General features: G+C 40.3%; 1 protein-coding gene across 17 annotated transcripts in view; it reads right to left on the reverse strand.

The window, feature by feature from the left end:
- Positions 1-18,486, reverse strand: part of COL25A1 (collagen type XXV alpha 1 chain) — a 312,924-nt gene that overhangs the window by 10,861 nt on the left and 283,577 nt on the right. For 10 of the 17 annotated variants that reach the window (XM_048509064.1, XM_048509061.1, XM_048509070.1 and 7 more), the window contains 6 exons: positions 16,741-16,821; positions 14,375-14,410; positions 12,317-12,370; positions 10,765-10,818; positions 6,450-6,476; positions 5,506-5,559 (listed from right to left, as the gene is read on the reverse strand). In XM_048509064.1, coding sequence (XP_048365021.1) covers positions 5,506-5,559; positions 6,450-6,476; positions 10,765-10,818; positions 12,317-12,370; positions 14,375-14,410; positions 16,741-16,821 — 306 coding nt within the window. The remainder of the gene's footprint in view (positions 1-5,505; positions 5,560-6,449; positions 6,477-10,764; positions 10,819-12,316; positions 12,371-14,374; positions 14,411-16,740; positions 16,822-18,486) is intronic. The other 7 variants (XM_048509069.1, XM_048509066.1, XM_048509065.1 and 4 more) reach the window with 4 other exon arrangements.

Here is an 18,486-nt window from a genome sequence, read left to right on the forward strand (position 1 = left end):
GCAGAGTTTCATCAACAGCAGCATGTGAAACTGAAAAATCTAGTCATGAAGCTGGGAATTTCAGAATTTATAGAGTGAATGCAGGAACTCAATCTACAGCAAAAGATGTACCTACAAAGACATACCTGTTATTGGACAAAGTGACCTCATTTTTAGTCAGCAAGAGATATTTTGAGATTTCATTTGTAATTGATTTTACACCTGACCAGTTGATCACAATGGTAAATGCGTTTCAGGCTCACTCATAGTTTTCAACAAAACCAGAAGTGCCTCATTTTAATTAAAAAAAGCACACATCACGATTGTATCTAAAACATAAGTAGGGATAATTAAGAGTATTAAATAAAGAGGGGGAAATGGCATAAGAAAAATTAGTAGAATAAAATGAGAAGGAACCAGGGAGGGGCTGTCAAAAGTAATGACTGCAGAAAAAAATTTAATTTGTAAGGAGAAGGGTGAAAGGGGCGGAAGAATTGTAAGGAAGCAAGGTAAAAGGAGACGGAGGGGTGCACCTCTGGAAAGGTAGGCAGGATTAGGATGACAGGCAGCAAATGGTCATTTACCCCCTTTCCCACCAAACAATAGATTATGCATCCATTTACAGCAGAAAATTAAATGTTTGAAACTGTTTGTTTAATTTTACAGAATATCAGACACATTCTTTAAAATCACTGAGAAATTCTTGACGACCCTAACCACCTTAAAGTGACGTATCTTATATATGTACATTCCACAACACACATGATATATACTATGGCATATTGTATGAACATTCAAATGAGAACCAAACACATTTCCATGGAGAGATATACTGTATTACATCATACAAACAATATTATTCATCTGTTTTGTCTGTGTGCCAAAATGTTCTGTAGTAGTATTTTGGGAAGGAAAATACCAGCTCAAAAAAACCTTCTTGATATAACCGTGAGTTATAACTATCCTTATGTAGAAGTTCTTTCAACACATGGGTAGTAGTAGTGAGATTGTGAACTCTTTCCCTACTCTCATCCTTCATGTGTTGACCTAAAAGCCTATTAGAATGCAGGTCATTGTGATTTTTTATTTTTATTTTTATTTTTATTATTAAGAAGAAGAAAGTTGTTGTTGTTGTTGCTGTTGTTATACACAATAACAACAACAACAAACAAACAAATAAACAACAATAAAGGGGGGACTGAATAATAATACACAAAATACCGTCATTCCCCGAAAATAAGACAGTGCTCCTGGGCGTACATAAAATCATCATAATGGGGTTCTCTGCTCCATAGAGTGGAGTAGAGGGGAGCAAACGCCCCGGGCACAGGTGTGGGGAGTGGAGAATTGCTCTGCCCTCCCCTTTGACCCGTGGTGGCGAACCTTTGGCACTCCAAATGTTATGGACTACAATTCCCATCAGCCCCTGCCAGCATAGCCAATTGGTCATACTGGCAGGGGCTGATGGGAATTGTAGTCCATAACATTTGGAGTGCCAAAGGTTTGCCACCACTGCCTTAGACCGACCCTGCGGCCCAGAGCAGGCTGCTCTTTTAATTTTTAAAGGTAAGTGAGGCTTGTGGGAGGGGGCACAGGTGCCATTTTTCCAGGGCGCCAGTCCCTTCCCCTCCCCTACAGCACTGCTCTACTCAGGATTTTCCCTGGGTTTCTGGTCACATTGAATATGAGCCTGCCTCTCGTCTTTCCATGCTCTGAAAGACTGTCCATGTACAACTAATGAATGCTAAAGAAACTGAAGGATAAAACATTGCATCCTTTGGACATACATGTATTTTTAATACAGTTCTGAGTGAGAACAAACTGCGCATACATTTCCACCTGAACCAAGCATTATTGTTTGTCATAGGTTGATGTTAGCAATCCATAGAAAATTTCATCAATTTGTTCTTTATGTAGTAATATTTTGCTTTATTGCAAACCAAAAAGTGACTTAAAAGAGAACTGGTGATGGATGAATATTCCATTCTCAGCTCAGCATTGCTTACAAACCTCCCTGTCAAATGCCTGAAGATTCCCTATGCTCACAAACTTCCCTGTCAAAGGCTCATTTCTGATATTAAAAGGCACAGAAAAATACAGTGAAGCCATCTTGAGGAATTTGATCTCTAGGAAAGGTTACTTGGATACTACCATCTGTTTAAAGACTTGTCTCCTGGGTCTGCTTCCTCTCCAGTTTTGGATACGTAAGGTTCAACGCTTGGAGGAGGACTGGGTAACAGCAGCAAAGCTTTTGCAAGCCATGTTTAATCAGCAAGGGGTCTGTGCCTGACTCAGGTCGATTCCCCATGGGGAATTTCTATCTAGATCAAACCAAGTTTGTAAAGAAACTGCACCCTTTAATAGAGGTTTCAACCTCCCCACCGCAGCAAAGACATGTAGGCCTATCTTGGATCCCAGAAATGTAGCAATCCCCACTACCATGCGATCTCCTTTGTGGGGTCTCTCCTGATTGGCTGGCATGCTGTGTTGGGCCTTCTTCGGCCAATAAATTTTTCACTGTGACTTGCTAACCTGAGGTTCGCTCGTCTGCAAGGATGAACGTTTAAGCATTTAGGCGCCAAGTGGGTTTTTGCTCATTTGGAAGGGTGAACGGTTAATCGTTTAAGCGGTTTTTCAGCGAAATTGAAACCTGGAAGAGGCTGCGTGCGCATCACTCAGCGCCCGCCGAGAGCTGATTGGTTGCTAGACTTGCGTCACACTCCACGGCGGGAATTTCAAACACAGATTGGACCCCCGTTCCTCCCCACAAAACTGAATTGAAAGGGTATTAAGGGAAAAAGTTGTACTTGTAAGCAGGTTCTGCTGGGACGCGGGATAAGGGGAAGAACGAGAACCAGAAACGGGATGAATCCCTGTTTGTCGCTCAAGAAGTGGGGAGTTCTTGCTGAAACCTGGATATTTCGCGTGAGTATCACGCAATTAATTGACCATGGGGAATCGACCTCAAATGATAAGAGTGTTCTTTTACATAGGGGTTTTTCTCCCTATTTGAGCAGTGTCAGCATTACTAAATAACAGACAAAGCTATTATGGATACTCTGACCACTTTCATGTTCTCACAATCAAATGCATGCTTATGGTGAAGAAAATCCTAATTTGTTCTGTGGGGCTTATTCACAAGAAGGTGTGCATAGGATTACAATTTAAATTGCTCTCATCCCTCAGAACTGCTATTATTAGACTTATCGAAGGAGGGGGAGGGGTAATCACAAAGACCACTATTTGCCTGGGGCTTTTTTTCTTTGCTGCATAGGGCTGATAGCAGCCTTAAAATATAAAATAGTTCAACATAAAGAGTTAAACATTATTTCCCAGCATTACTATTCTAATCTAATTTGCAGTGCCCAGTGGCTGTTTTTAAATAAATCTCAAGTGAGCCAATCACAGCAATCTTGCATCATGACTGTTTTGGCTCTACAGTCAAAGTAATTGCCCCACAGGATTTTAAATAGTATGACTACCTGATGACATAGGATTTGGATCTACATTTACAGATTTAAGGGGAAGAAAAAGCCGATTTCCGTCAAAAATATTAATTTATTCCTTAGAAAATCTAGGAATCTATGTAGTTACAAAAACATTATATTCCTGCAGTTTGATATAATTAATGTCACTGGCTAAATGGTGAATAAGTCTAATAGTCAGAAAAAAATTGTTCTGATGGGATATAGAAAATAAGATGCTATTATAGTGATACAGGGTAATTTAGGTACAATAAACCTTATCACTTATCCTTCAAATACATGGTGCAGAGGTTAGAGTGTCAGGATAGGATTTGGAAATATCCTGGATTCAGCCCAGTATTCCCAAGGTGCACCAGTCATCTGTCACCACACAGAGCTTCCATGAAAGCTTATTTGCTGAAACGGTCAAGGAATTCTATATTAGCAGCTGGTGTTGCCATTGGGTAGGATCCAGAGAACTGTTGAACCTAACCCTTGAGGCTTGCATCATTTAATTAATATATTTGTTTAAGACCTTTGTGTATTTTCTTAAGCTCAAGGCTGTTCACATATAAAAATAAAACAATATTTAAAATGACATCAAACACAAACATATGATAATGAATAACCATTCGATTTTTATGAAACTCCCCAAATTCTGAGTGCCTGCCAAACAGCATTTTGTATTTGTGCTTTTCAAAAAAGATTGTGCTGTATTTTCCCCATGCTTTTGTCTAGTTTCCATGGTTTTTGCAAGCCACTTGGGGAACACTGTGGGGGCCAGGAAATAGTGCTGGTATATTTTTAATGGTGCAAACAAAAACAAGCAAATAAAATCAAGAGGAGGCAGTAGTGGGCAGGAAAAGCCTTTTTGTCTCTCAGGCCCCTTCCGCACACGCAAAATAATGCGTTTTCAAACCACTTTCACAACTGTTTGCAAGTAGATTTTGCTATTCCGCACAGCTTCAAAGAACACTGAAAGCAGTTTGAAAGTGCATTATTCTGCATGTGCGGAATGAGCCTCAGACTCAAAAAGAACAGCTTATGCTCCCCCTGAGCACAAAGGCATAGCTCCAAGGGGGCAGGGGCGGGGCGTGATGCATTAGGCGCAGGCCCCTGTGGGGGAATGGCAAGGGTGCGGTGGGGGCATTCCAGGGTGGGACGGAGATGGAGATTGCACCAGTGCACTGGGTGCTTTCCCCCCTTGCTACACCTCTGCCTGAGCAGCACATTTTACATCCATGTCAAGTGCATTGGAAACTGCCCTCACATTCTTAAGCAGCGTCCCATGCTACACGAAACCTGCGGACAAAAACCAAGTCTAAGTCCAGTTCGCTTACTGAGTTGGTTTCACAGTTCTTTGGATCCTCATTGAGTTCAACAGCGAAACTGGCATATGCAACAGTTCCACATGCAGATCAGAATGGCCACATTGGCAATACTATCCATACAGTGTAATATTGAAATAGTTAAATTGTGTAGAGAAGCCCCTAACGTGTGCCAGGACTTCTAAAATGTATGGGAGCTCAGCTTCTGAGAAAAAGGTGAACATGGAAATAGAATAAAGTGCTAAATTGTGAGGTTAGCTATCTATTTCAACTGGATTAATTGTACCTAACTTTCTCGGGGTTGGGGCAAATGTTTTAGCTCTGGTCTATTCTCCTGTGAGCCAGATGTTTGCAAAATATAAATACAGCATGTATTAAATTGGAGTCAATGGAGCTATATTGATTTACACTCAATGTCAATCAGGCCCAGCATCAACTACCATGTTGCCACTCCAATGTCTCTTGTTAGTAGCTGTTTCATAAACAAACACCGACTGTCAGGAGTATTGGAGGAGAAAGCCTTTCCTATGCCATTATGGAAATGCAGACCTTTTCGTATGGCAGGGAGACTACGTTTCACAATCTGACAGATGACTTTGTCTAGCAAAGATCCATGACATGGCTTTTGGCACACAGAAGGAGGAAAAGTCAAACTTAATGGGACAAAATTATAGGACTGGGACAGAGCTGACTAGGCTAAGTAATCAAACAACAGTTAATAGCATTGAGGTCACCTTTTCTCCCCTTTCTCCTACATCACCCTTTTCTCCGCGAGGACCAGGGAAACCCTATAAAAAATGAACAAAAAATACCTCTATTGGCTTATGTATATTGATATGTGGGGTTTGTTTTTATTGTACAGCTGAATTTTATGCACACACAAGCACAAAGGGAATACTGAACCAAATGCTTTGGAAATCAAACGTAGGCCGTAATGTTCAGGATAGTAAAGATAAGGAAAATACCCAAATAGATCATTATCCCTTTTCCCCAAAAGCAAACTGGCAATGGCGGTCATAGAAAAGAACCGCTGAAAAGGTCACTGTTACTGAGAAAAGATTACAATGATCTTTCCCCACTGTAAAAGATCAAATGATGGACTGCAACTTAAGAATTAATAAACTCAAATGCATTTCACACACACCACTTTGGAAAGGCAACTACGTGGAGCTACTACACAAGGATCATCTTCCTGTGAGATTTCAGCCATTTTAAATCAAATTTTTGTTACAGGTTGAATTCTTAGTTCGTAAAATCACCAGATTTTCACAGGCAGCCTGAAAAATGAATGCAGTGCCGTGTGGTGCACCTTCCATGTGGTTATATTTTCAGGTATCACCAGCTGCATCTATGGATCGGGATTCAGGAGAATTCTAATGCCATGCACTTCAGGTGTTCTAATTATCATCAGTTTCTGCAGGCACTTATCCGTGGTGTTATTTGTGGTGGCCTTGACAAGACTGCCCTAGCTCAGCATTGTTCTTCTTACATTGCTAATTGTTATTCTTTTCTTTTTTAACCATTATTTGAAGGAAAACCCCAATGCAATGTTTAGTATATTCTCTGCATGATCATCATGCACACCAAATGGGAAAAAAATCAACATGCACCAAGCATGCGATTATTATTTCAAAGGAAACCTTACCTACCACACAAACTGATTATAAGTATTACTTACATCAAGGCCAGGTTCTCCATCTTTGCCCTAGTAAAGAACCATATGACATTATTTCAAGCTTTATGTCCATCAGCCAGTAATTTAGTAAGACATCAACTACAACAGTTCAGATATACAGCAAATATATTGTGTTTGGAGTGCCTGAATTTTCATTTTTTTCAATTTTTTAATTAAGGACAATCAGAAAGGAGAGATTTTAAAATGATATCAATCTTTGCAAACATAAAATGAAGCACATACTTTGCAGAGTACTGATGATTTAGAGAGCATTGGTCTAAGATTTCGCATGAGGGTGTCTTCTCTTCAGTGCAGTGAAGTCATTCAGGCTGGTTAAGTCCCACCCTCTTTGCTACAGGCAGGGCTATGTAAATTTTTTGCAAGCTCTCCTAGAAGGGGCTGGCCCTTCTAGTTGTTTATGTGTAATGTCTTCTTCTTCTTTCTCCTCCGCCTCTTCCTCCTCCATCATCCAGACTGGTTATATATCATAACTACATACAGGGATGACATAACTATTACATTGAACTTTTCATACCTAAACTTTGTATAAGGTAGGACTCTTCTCCTGAATGCTTTCTCGGTGGAGTTGGTCTGGTTGATTCTGTAAAGCTTCATAAATGTAGAAAATGTAGACTGTATTGCAACTCAACAGATTTCTTCTTTTGGTGCTCTGGTCATAAATGCCACTGATTTTGCAGCAGCCCTGGTGGAATGGGCACAGATGCTGGCAGGACAGTGCAGTCCTTGAGAAACATATGCCTGTTTTATGCACAGTTTGATTCACTGTGCTCTAGATGTCTTTGAAGCCCTTTTCTCTAGCTTGTTCAGTCCATACAGCACAAAAAGAGAATCTGACTGAGGAAACTCTTTTTGCTATTTCCAGGTAGATTTTTAGAGCCCTCCTGACATCCAGCTTGTGCCAGGATTTCTCTTTAGGGTGTGTTGGTTTGAACAGAAAGAAATTTAGCTGTTGAAAACTAGAAGTTACTTTACATGTAAAGGATGGATCTGTTCCAACAGCCCAATTCAGAACTGACAGGTGGGTGGGAATGGCGCCGCTTCAGCTCCGCTCTGCTTGTTCCAAAGGGCTTTCCCATGGCAAAGAAAGCCCAATAATGAAAAAGAAAACAACTCATCTTAAAAGCCTTTATGAGGCGAATATCATGGTGTATCTCTGCTGGAAACTCCGCAGGCACAGGAGGTCTGATTGGGCACTGGAGGCTGACAAAGGTTAGCCCTGGCCCTGGAATGCCCCACTATGCTGACACAATTGGGGGGGCCACTTGGGAGCACCCATGTAAGGCCAGGCACCGTGGCTGATTTGCCTCCTGCTGCAATAACTAATCAGGGAGGCCATTTCCGCTGGCGTAAGCCTGCACTGCCTCCAGAGGGGAATTCAGCCCCTCCCCCCGATATTGGGCTGCCCAGTTAAGAGTCTTTGTGAAAAATACACACTTTCCCCCTCGTGGATAAAGCACTTAGTTCTGACACCCTTCTGGCAAACATTATGGCTATTAGGAAGGCGACTCTCCAGGATAAAAATGTTAAATCTATGAATTTCAGAGGCTCGAATGGCTGTTTTGTTAATGCTTGTAATACTTTGTTCAGATTCCAAATGGGAAATTGATGATGCACCAGAGGTGCCAGTTGAGTAGCTCCTTTCAGGAATTTCTTTATGAAACTGTTACTGGGAAGTCATTATTCCTTTGAGTGACAGGACCGTTGACAGAGCTGTTACTGGTCCCTTCAGAGTGTTGGTTTTAGGCCTTTTCTCCAGCCTTCCTTATAAGGAACTGAATAATGTCCTTGGTAGATGGTGATTTTGGAAGGATGTTATTTTCCTTGGCTGACTTAAAACTTTCCATGTATGGTTATAAATGTTTCTGGTGAAGAGTTTTCTGGCTTGAAACATAATTTTTATTATTTCATCTGAAAACCTGATTCTTTTAGGGAAGCCCTTGCAAACACCAGGCCGTCAGATTCAGCCAGGTAGAAGTGGACCTTGTTGGAATAAGTCTGGTCTCTGGGGTAGATGCCACAAAGGTTTCTGAGACACTTGAATGAGTTCTCAAAAACAATGTCTCTTTGGCCAGAATGGTGTCACTAATATTACTGATGTTCGTTGTTTCCTGATTCTGTTGAGTACTTTTCCCAATAATGGAACTGGAAGAAAGGTATACAAGAGGCCCTCTGGCCAGTTTGTCAGAAGGCTGTTTGTTCTTTCCAGTCTGTCATCCTGAATTTGGACAGATATTGGGGTACCTGAAAGTGTTTGCTGGATGCAAAAAGGTCATCAGGGGAAGGTTGAATATGTATACTATCTCTCTGAACACCAAGTTGTTCAGTATCCATTCTCTGTGGTCTATTTGGGTCTGGCTGGGACAGTCTACTTGGATGCAGTCTACTCCCATTATGTGTTGAGCACTCAGGTCTAGAAGGTTGCTCTCAGCCCAATGAAACAGTTTCTTGCTTCCATATGCAGAGTCTGACTGCCCTAGCATACTTTGGGTTTTCAGAATGTATGTCTTGCAACATAAGAAAGTGTAAATGGCTCATTTTAAGAAAAAGACTGTTTTGTGCCATTATTTGCTCAAGTAAAATTTAAGAATTTGGATTGCTTTTGGATCTCAAGACAAGTCAAATCAGGAGGGCTAAGTAAGCAGACCTATTAAGGTAACTTACAGTGAAATCCTAACAGAGTTAATGGATGTAGAAGGTTCTAGCTCTATTAAGGATTGCACTGTTAAAACGTTTCAAAATCTCTGCATAGAATTGGGTTGTCAGGTCCCCTGGCCACCGATGGGGAATGGGAGTAGGGTTGTCAGATCTAGGTTGGGAAACTCCTGAAGGTTTGGGGAAGGAGCCTAAAGAGGACAGGGGTATCAGTAGGATACCCTGTCACATGGTTTACCCTCCAAAGCACCCATTTTCTCCAGGGGAACTGGTCTCTGTAGTCTGAAGATGAGCTTTAATTCCAAGGAATTCCCAGGTCCCATCTGAAGCCTGGCAGGGAGCATAGAAAAATGAAAAAAAAAAAAAAACCCTGGCCAACTTGAAAACCCCTACTGCCATCCAATGGGCTATTCCGCAATAAATTGTGGTGTCAGTTTCTGGGTACCCCAGGAGGTGTTCCCAAACCAAAAGTCCTGTAGAAGATGATTAAAGTCAGATCCACCCCCAGGAATGCTCCTGGACCACCCCAAACAGCACCAGGACAGGTTTCTACAGTGGAGGAGCGTCGATGTACACAACTTCTGGTTTGGGACCCATGAAGTTGTACAACCCCCCTCCACCAGCATATTAACCCTTCCACTGGCACATTTGGCCCTTGCCCTGGTGCAGTGGCACCCATGTCGGTGTGACCTCGCACTGCTTCTATGAGTCCTTTTGCCCCCTCCCATGGATTGCACTGTTAATTTTAAATTGACCCAAAGAATTTATATTTCTATCCATTCTGACGCTTTCAAATAATCAAATAAATGTAGCACAAAGCTTTACTAACGAAACTTTCACAATAAAATTCACAATTCTTGAAAAAATTAGAAAAAAATAAAATCAATATGAACATTAAGATATTTATCCAAAGCAAAAGCAAAATCATGCTTCTTCCCAAATAATTTTATATTAAACAGAGGGCATATTACTCATACTGTAAAAATACAACATAAAAAACTAAAAAAAATGATCACTTGAAAAACTTTGTACCATAAGTTTCAACTTATTTCATCTTCTTTTGCACAGTTCCAAATCAATCCGCACAAGGCATTTTGCATAAGAGGAGAATGTGCTGGTTGTGTCTGTCAAATCAACTTTTCTCCAAATAGTTTTTTAAAAATAAAGTATTTTGAATACGTGAAAGTTGATTTTTCTTTTGAGACCCTTATGATCACATAAGATTGTTAAAGGAGTTAAAATACCATGTTCTTGAGCTTTTAAAAATTACCCAGAATTTCTGACATTATATTCTGGTACCCTGAGACAAGCTACAATACCCTGAGCCCTCCAGGGGAGGGCGGTATAAAAGTTTAATAATAAATAAAAAATTTACAGCACAATGAAAATGCCAGGAGTCACACAGTGTGGAAGAGCTCTTCATTCTAGATTCTCTCATTGTTAGTGAATGTCAGAACTACGCTTATACAGACATATGTTACAGTGTGAATCTGCCTTAACGTCAGGTAAGTAATTGCTTCAAGAACAGTGACCTCGGGCTACCCACATTAATTGAATTTCCCTGTGATTACCAGTCAGGAAACAAAGCACCATTCAATCAAGCATTTCTGGAAACTGCACTTTCTAAAAGTGTCATATGACTTACAGGCAAACCATATGGTCCTCTGGGTCCAGGATCTCCTGAAACTCCTTTTTCACCCTGAAACAATATGAACAAGAGGTTTTATCTATGTAGTTTTATTATGCTTCAGTTCTTCCTCCAAAGTTTAGGAATATATGTGTAGTACTATCCATTTTGTCTCTTCCCAACAATCCCATGTAGCAGTTTATGCTGAAAGATAAAGTGAACCGGTTGAGGCAGGAGATACTTGTACTTTTTCCTCCTATGAGGTAAGCAGTATCTTTTGGGCTTAATGGGCTTAAGAGATATTGTAAACAACAATGTATTTCCTGTTATTCTGAAGAAACAGCCTGAACATGAGTACGAAAAAATGGTACAGATCTGTGTAATACATAATTTGGTTTTTACTGGGTATTTCAATCCAGGTCTCTCTGAACCGAATTCAACACTCTATCCCTTATTACCTAATTGGTCAATGTGAGATTTTTACATTGAATCATTCATTTTTACTTGAATCATTCTTTTTTAAATTTTATTTTTAAATAGGTGATTTGTATATTGGAGCTCCTCAGTGAAAAACGAGCCCTAAGTGGCTTCCTCTAGTCGGCCCATCTCATCTTAGGTTAAAATTTAAATTGTAGAAAACTTCCTTTGGTTACTATTTCAATTGAGTCTATCCATTTTCTATTAGATATTTTCTTAAAGGTAAGTTACAGAGATTTATTTTAAATATGTATTTCCTACCTTATCATCAGGGATTTCAGGTAACAAACAATGATCCTGAAGATCAGTGAGGTGTAAAAATGCATTAAAGCGGTTTAACGATTAAAATGTGGAAGTTTTTTTTATGATTGAGCTACCTCATTTTTTTCACTGTGACACTTTTTCTATAAATACATTGTTATGACTTTCCTGTGTTTACATTTATGATACCTGAAAAGTCTAATGCTATTAAATGGCTTAAAAACCAACCAGTTAAGGAAACAATGAAGTTTTCCACAAATGCAGATGAAAAATTTAGTTGATCACATTTAGTTGCCTTAAACTGCACCAGACCTTTGGTCCTCAAGGTTAGTATTGTTTATACAGAGCAGCAGAAGTCCTCTGGGGTTTCTGGCAGCTCATTCATACCACTTACTCCCTGATCTTATTAACAGAGATGTTGAGAATTGAACCTAAGACCTTCTGTATACCACGCAGATGCTCTACCGCTGAGCCACAGCCCCTCTCAATTAATTAGACTGATTAAAAACAATTTGACTGACTAAAACAATCAATCAGATTGATACTTTTATAACAGCAGTACCTTTGAGGACCACAGAGGGCAAGCACTATTTTTAAAAGAGACGTTTCCTTGTGTGAGAAAGTGACTCTTTAAGGATGATGCTTGACGTGATGCAGGCAGGTATTATCTTTTAAGAATGGAAGCACTTTTTTCCCATTAGAACTCTTTTTTTAACAAATATACACACATTTAATCAATTAATCAATTAAAATTAATACAGTTTATTCAACGGGATTCCTTGACTTTGATGACAGGCTTGGTATTAATGTGTTTTGAGGCAATCTCACTCACTCTGTCTCCTTTTGGACCTGCAAGACCATGTGGACCAACTGGGCCATCTACACCCTGAAACATTAAATAAACAAGAACTGATAAAACAACTCTGAAAACTCCTCTGAGAAGTTTTATACTCAGCAAAGAATTTAATTAGAATCAGGTCTCAACTCAGTGGTTGACAATATAGGTTGGGCTTTAGGCACAGCAGCAACTGAGCTCCAAATCCTTGGGAAAAGTTTAAAACAATCTCTCTTCCCAGTTAAGTATATTCCCATCTTGTTTAACAATGCTTTGATACTTGAAATTAGCTGATTTACATAAATAGTTTAAATGAGACAGGTAGAGTTATCTATGAGTTAAAGGATTACAACAAAGGGACTTAAACAGAAAATCATGCAGAATTCACAAGAAGAGCTACAAGAATAAATTGCAAATTAATCAGCCCAATCCAGAGTGGGATGATGCCCCGCCCCTTTCCAAAAGACTTCCCCACATTGCAGGAAGGCTAAATAGTAAAAACCCGCAAACGTACCTGAAAATCCTCCACAGGAGAAAAGGAGATACGCTATGTGAAATGTGGTGTATGTCTGAGGCTGGGCCCACAGGTGCAAGGGGACTAAATGCATGGTGGAAGCTGATTAAGGTTGGGTCCATGGTCCAGTCCGAGGAATGCCCTCACCATGTCTTCATGACCCTGGCATAGCTTAGGGCAGTGCAGAAGTGCCAACTGAGAGCCTGGTGCTGCAGCCAGGCATCGCAGGGCCCTGCAGTGCTGGGCATTGGAAGATTTGCCCCCATCGGGGTAAGTGTCCTTGGGAGGACAAATCTGCCAGTGTAAACCTGCACCGCTTCCAGGGGTGGATTCAGTCCCCTCTTCTGGATTGCACTCTAGGAAAGGAGAACTTTAAATTCTAAAACTATACCATTCCTTTCCTTATTGTTATATAGTTTGAGCATTTGTTTTAAATAGCAAAATGATGCCATAATATCATGGAATTATTCTTATATAGCCCTTGTCTGGAAGAAGAGGAGGAGTTTGGATTTATACCCCTCCTTTTCTGTTCTGTAAAGAGATTCAAAGGGGCTTCCTCTCCCCACAACAGACACCTTGTGAGGTAGGTGGAGCTGAGAAAGTTCCGAAGAACTGTGACTAGGCCATGGTCACCCAGGAGGAATGTAGGAGTGCGTAAACAAACGTGGTTCACCAGATAAGACTTTGCCACTCATGTGGAGGAGTGGGGAATCAAATCTGGTTTTCCAGATTTGAGTCCATCTGCTCTAAACCACTATGCCATGCCAGATAGCCCAGGTTAGCCCAATCTTGTGGGATCTCAGAACCTAAGCAGTGTCAGCCCTGCTTAGTACTTGGATGGGAGACCAACAATGAAGCAGAGGCAGGTAATGGCAAGCCAACTCTGCTCTTTTCGTTCCTCTACAGTTAATTTCAGTAGGCTTTGACTGTAGTAATTCTACATAGGATCTGCATAGGATTCTGCATGTTAGAGTAACCCAGTCATTACAACAGGCCAAACATCAATAATTTGTTCTGAGTATTGTACGCTAATGTTCCTCTTGCAAAATAACAAAAAGAGAAATATAGCTATACAGCATACCCAAATCAAACAGCAGCTTTGATATTTGGAAGATTTATTCTGTAATGAAAGGTTTGGGGATTAGATCAACATAAACTGAGAAAGGTAAGGACAGTGTCCATATTTTTCATGTCATCATTTCAGTGTTCAATTTAGCCTTGTTCGTGAGGGGACTGGTTAGGGATTGAGTATTTTTTTTAGTCACAGGCAATATCCTTATGCTGAAGGTCTCTCTATCTAGCTACAAAATAGTGTGTGTTGTGAAGTTACACACTAGGAAGGAATGACAAGATCTAAGTGCTTTCTGGCTCTAAAGTTTCTTGTTCTTTATCAGCCAAAGGTTCATCCTTCAAATGGGAGCATTATGTAATCGGCAATAACAGAAGCACTACCACAACAAAAGAAGAAGACGACGACAAAAAATGCTGCCTGCTATGTAGTTTTAGTAACAAAGAACAACATAGGAACACAAGGGACTCACCCGGGGTCCTGGCTTTCCATCTAAGCCAGATGCTCCCTGTGTAGTTAAGTGGAAGCATTGATGATGGGGACAACACGAATGACAAGAATGGAAGATTAGTAAGTGGGTGGTGATGAACAAGTGCAACTTCTATTTAAACACGGAATACAAGTAGTTACAGGGATCTGGAATAAGTATCACAGTACTGCATTAAGTTAGTGTAACTTCACATATAACATTAAGAGTCTGATTCTGATTCTCATTGTTTCAGATCTGAAATAATGAAGCCCTCCTAGCTTCCGAAGAACTGCACTTCATTTCATGAGATCAGAATTAGTCCCTAGATGTATTAGTCTCACAGGTGACCATCATGTCGACTGAACTTTATTACATACAGCCTTATTTATGAATTAGAACAAACAAACCCCATGTGATTTGGAGAATAAAATAAGAGGAATAATAGAATTTACACTGAAGTCTTAGCTGTACAGTTAATAAAAATTGTGGGATATCACCTACACAATAAGGCTCCTATGAGAGTGGGTATATGAAGATACCAGAAAACCATTAGTCACATTTCTTTACGATGTTACAGAAGCAAATGACCCCTGCTGGATATTATAAGAACAAAATGAGCTTAGTGCCACAGACAGTTCATAAAAATGCTGTCCCTTTTGTCCTTTGTCCTATGCAGATGATACATTGGCATTCTCTTCACATGAAGTCAGAGCCAATCAGCTGCATTTATCAAAATTGCATAAATCCCAATTATGCACCTGATTCACGTGATCACGTATTGTGGGTAATACACTGAATTCCCATGCAAGTATAGCTTCCATTTATGTGAACCAGAACCTTGTTTTTCCTGCATGGAAAAATCCACTCACTGTCCTGTTCACATGATACACAATTGTGCAAATTGCATTCCCAAAACATGTGTCTAATGGGGCTTCCAAGGATGCCAGCCCATCATCTGCAGAGGACTAGTCTGAACTGAAGAGGTTGGTAGATTTCATTCAACCAAAATTCATGGACACTAAGCACTTCAGTTATTTTAGAAACACTGGTACCTTACTGGAAAGTGAGGCTCTTGTAACCAATTTAACACATTAAACTATCCCTGCCAATTAAAAGCAGAAAGACATATAAAATGATTAATTTGGAATTCATTTTTCCATAAATGGGCAGGATCGTGGAAGAGAACTTTGCTACTTTCATGTTTCCATTGCAGCTGTTTGTACTCCTCACAGAGCCATTTCTGAGAATTGGGAAATACTTAGCAACAACGCATGATATATAGAGTGGGGGGCTGTGGTGAGAATTGAGAGAAATCATCCCTCTAACTGTCACATTAGCTTTTATTTCTGATAATTTTTGCTGCCACATATGTCATGCTGTTCTGTGAGGGGCATGGGGGGGGGGTCTCCTTGCCATCAGAAGTAGCGATGGAGGGAGGGGGGTGGATCCAGGCAGCTTCAGTAGAAAGGAGAAGAAAACAAAGATTACTTCTACAACTTCACCTGTACAATGTCCCTTCTAAACAGGTGAAATAATTCTGTTATTGAATCTGTTTTTGACCCGTTCTATTTCACTTGGTGAAACCTTCACTCGAAAACTGGGCAAAATGTTTGATTTGTTTTAGACAATCGAGCTCTTAGAACAAAAAATTATATATTTGCTTTCCTCTCATTATATTCACTTAAGACATTTTTGAGAATACCACATGAAAATATTATTTTAATGAGTTTTTTTAGTAAAGACAAACTTACTATGATAATTACAAAACTACTCTGGAATAGCCAAGCCTAAAGAAGTTTGAATCCAAGGGTTTTATTCAAAATACTTCAACTCTTTTTTATAAAAGCAGCAGTTGAACCCAAACAAAAAAAAAATACTGGGTTGCAGCTTATGATTTTGTTTGTACAGTATAGTCCTCCATTATAGAGAATGTACTCTTGGGACTGGTTATGCTCTGCTTACACAAGATGCTAGCATTTTACATAAACAGGAAATGCTTAGCACTTGAGGAATTCACAGAAGGAAAGTATAAGAATGAACCCACCGAGGGCAGAGATAAAAATAATCAATAGTATAATAAACTGTCATACAGCATTAAAATAATGACAAGATGAATGTGGATGAACATGGCACTGCAACACGTTCACACTGTCAACTCACAAATGACAAAAATGGGAGGGATTAAATTGACAGCACTGAGTGTTATAAATGACACAAAAACAGACTCCAGATAAAAACAAAACAAGATGGATGTTCTGCTCCAAAATGAGATGCCTATATATTTGCCAGTGAGTAAACCAGAGTTTGTGGTTGAAAATAGAAAGAGAAGTTTGCAGTTTTCACTGAAATTGAATAGGTATTTTACTTACTGGAAGACCAAGGGGCCCTCTGTCACCCTTGTGACCTGGTTCACCCTTCAATCCTTTAAGACCATTTAACCCTGGTTCACCCTAAATGTAAAAGTATAAATGCTATTTTGGGGGGATGCTGATATGGTTATTGAAGCTGGGACAAAAGGGAGCTCATGATAGACATGGATGCAAACTCCAGTTCTTTAACCCAACTGGTTTGTTCATTGGAATACAAAGGTTCTTTTTAAATGAGATATTTATTAGATTACATGCAATTTCTGCAGAGGAATGGTCATGAGCCATATTAAAACAGATGACATAGGACTAGGCGCAATCATTTTGAAACGTTTCTTAGCAATATAGTAATTGCCATTTTTGATTGTTTAGAATGGATACAAAGACCAGTTGTCAGGGCAAGTTTTCAACTGAATCTAAACGTATCAAAATGAGAAGGCTCATTGGACTAATTAAAACTGCAGGGAAAACTGCTTCATGAGGCATTATAATGCTTGAAGTGGCCCCTTCGTTTTCCTAGTGAACTGGAATGTGCAGCAATAATTCATGTCATGATATTCTAAACCATTAAGCATGCTTAATTAAACATGACTTCAGAGGAGGAGTGTGATGCATGGTGATGCGCATTTTGAAAACCCATGATAGAATGGTCTCCCAAAAAAGCGATTAAAGCTACCCTATGTCAACAAAGCTGCAGCTTCTCACTGAGCGGAGTCACTCAATTACTACACTACTTTCATGTGCCTTGAGAGCAATCTCTACATTTCAAACTGAAATGAATCCCAAGCCTATTTAACTGTAACACGTGTTTTCCACACAGGGGTGGCTTATGTGGTTTCCCTTTAATGGCTGCAGTTGCAGATTCAGCATGGAAGCAACAGGGTTTCCATATGGGTAGGATTCCCAGCATTTTGTAAGCCTCCATTCCCCAGAAATGGAAATTCCTTGCCCCCACCCTCAGGTTTTTAAAATAATTTTAATGGCAACTGGCATATGTTATAACAATCTAACAGGTTCTCTGAATCCTCAGGGTTTTTTAAAAAAAATTAAGTCTCCTCCCCTTTTTACTGCAGAGATATAAGGCAAAAGGCAATGGAAGGGCTCACAGATTTAGCTTTTAAAATGAAAGCTGGGAATTTAGATACTGACAGATTGTTATAGCACTTTAATGCTATTACAATAGTCAATTAGTGATTTTTCAAAAAGCCCTCTGCTGGTAGTCACAGGGAGGGGTGAATGGGAGGACACTGAGGCAGGGGTGGGCAATTATTTTTTCCATGGGGCCGCATATGAAACAGAAAATATTGTGGAGGGCTGGGCCAAAAGGCAGGGGGGCGAGGCACTTTTGAAAGCCCCACAGAAGCCGGCAGCCAAGGCAACCGGCTTCTGCGGGGCTTTCAAAGACGCCTCGCTCCTCAGCACGGCAGGGGGGCCAGTCAGGGTCACCCGGCGGGCCGAATGTGGCCCGCGGGCCGTATAATGCCCAGGTCTGCACTAAGGCAAGGACAATAGTGCCAGTGTGACTGGGACCAGGAATATATGGGTTTTCTTGTCCACCTGGGTGATATCTTGGCTTTGCTGCTATCTTCCCAAAACATCACAACAAAGCAGGCTTGGGAAAAATTGCAGGAAAGACAGGAAAAACCTGGGAAGTGCATAGAAATACCAATAAAAAACCCCTGTGAGCTGGGAGCCCAGGCAGTTGAGCCCGTTGTCAGGATTCCTCTGGCTACAAGTGAGAGATGGGGA

Source organism: Sphaerodactylus townsendi, linkage group LG10 (genome assembly GCF_021028975.2).
Source record: "Sphaerodactylus townsendi isolate TG3544 linkage group LG10, MPM_Stown_v2.3, whole genome shotgun sequence".
In the NCBI taxonomy this organism is placed as follows: domain Eukaryota; kingdom Metazoa; phylum Chordata; class Lepidosauria; order Squamata; family Sphaerodactylidae; genus Sphaerodactylus; species Sphaerodactylus townsendi.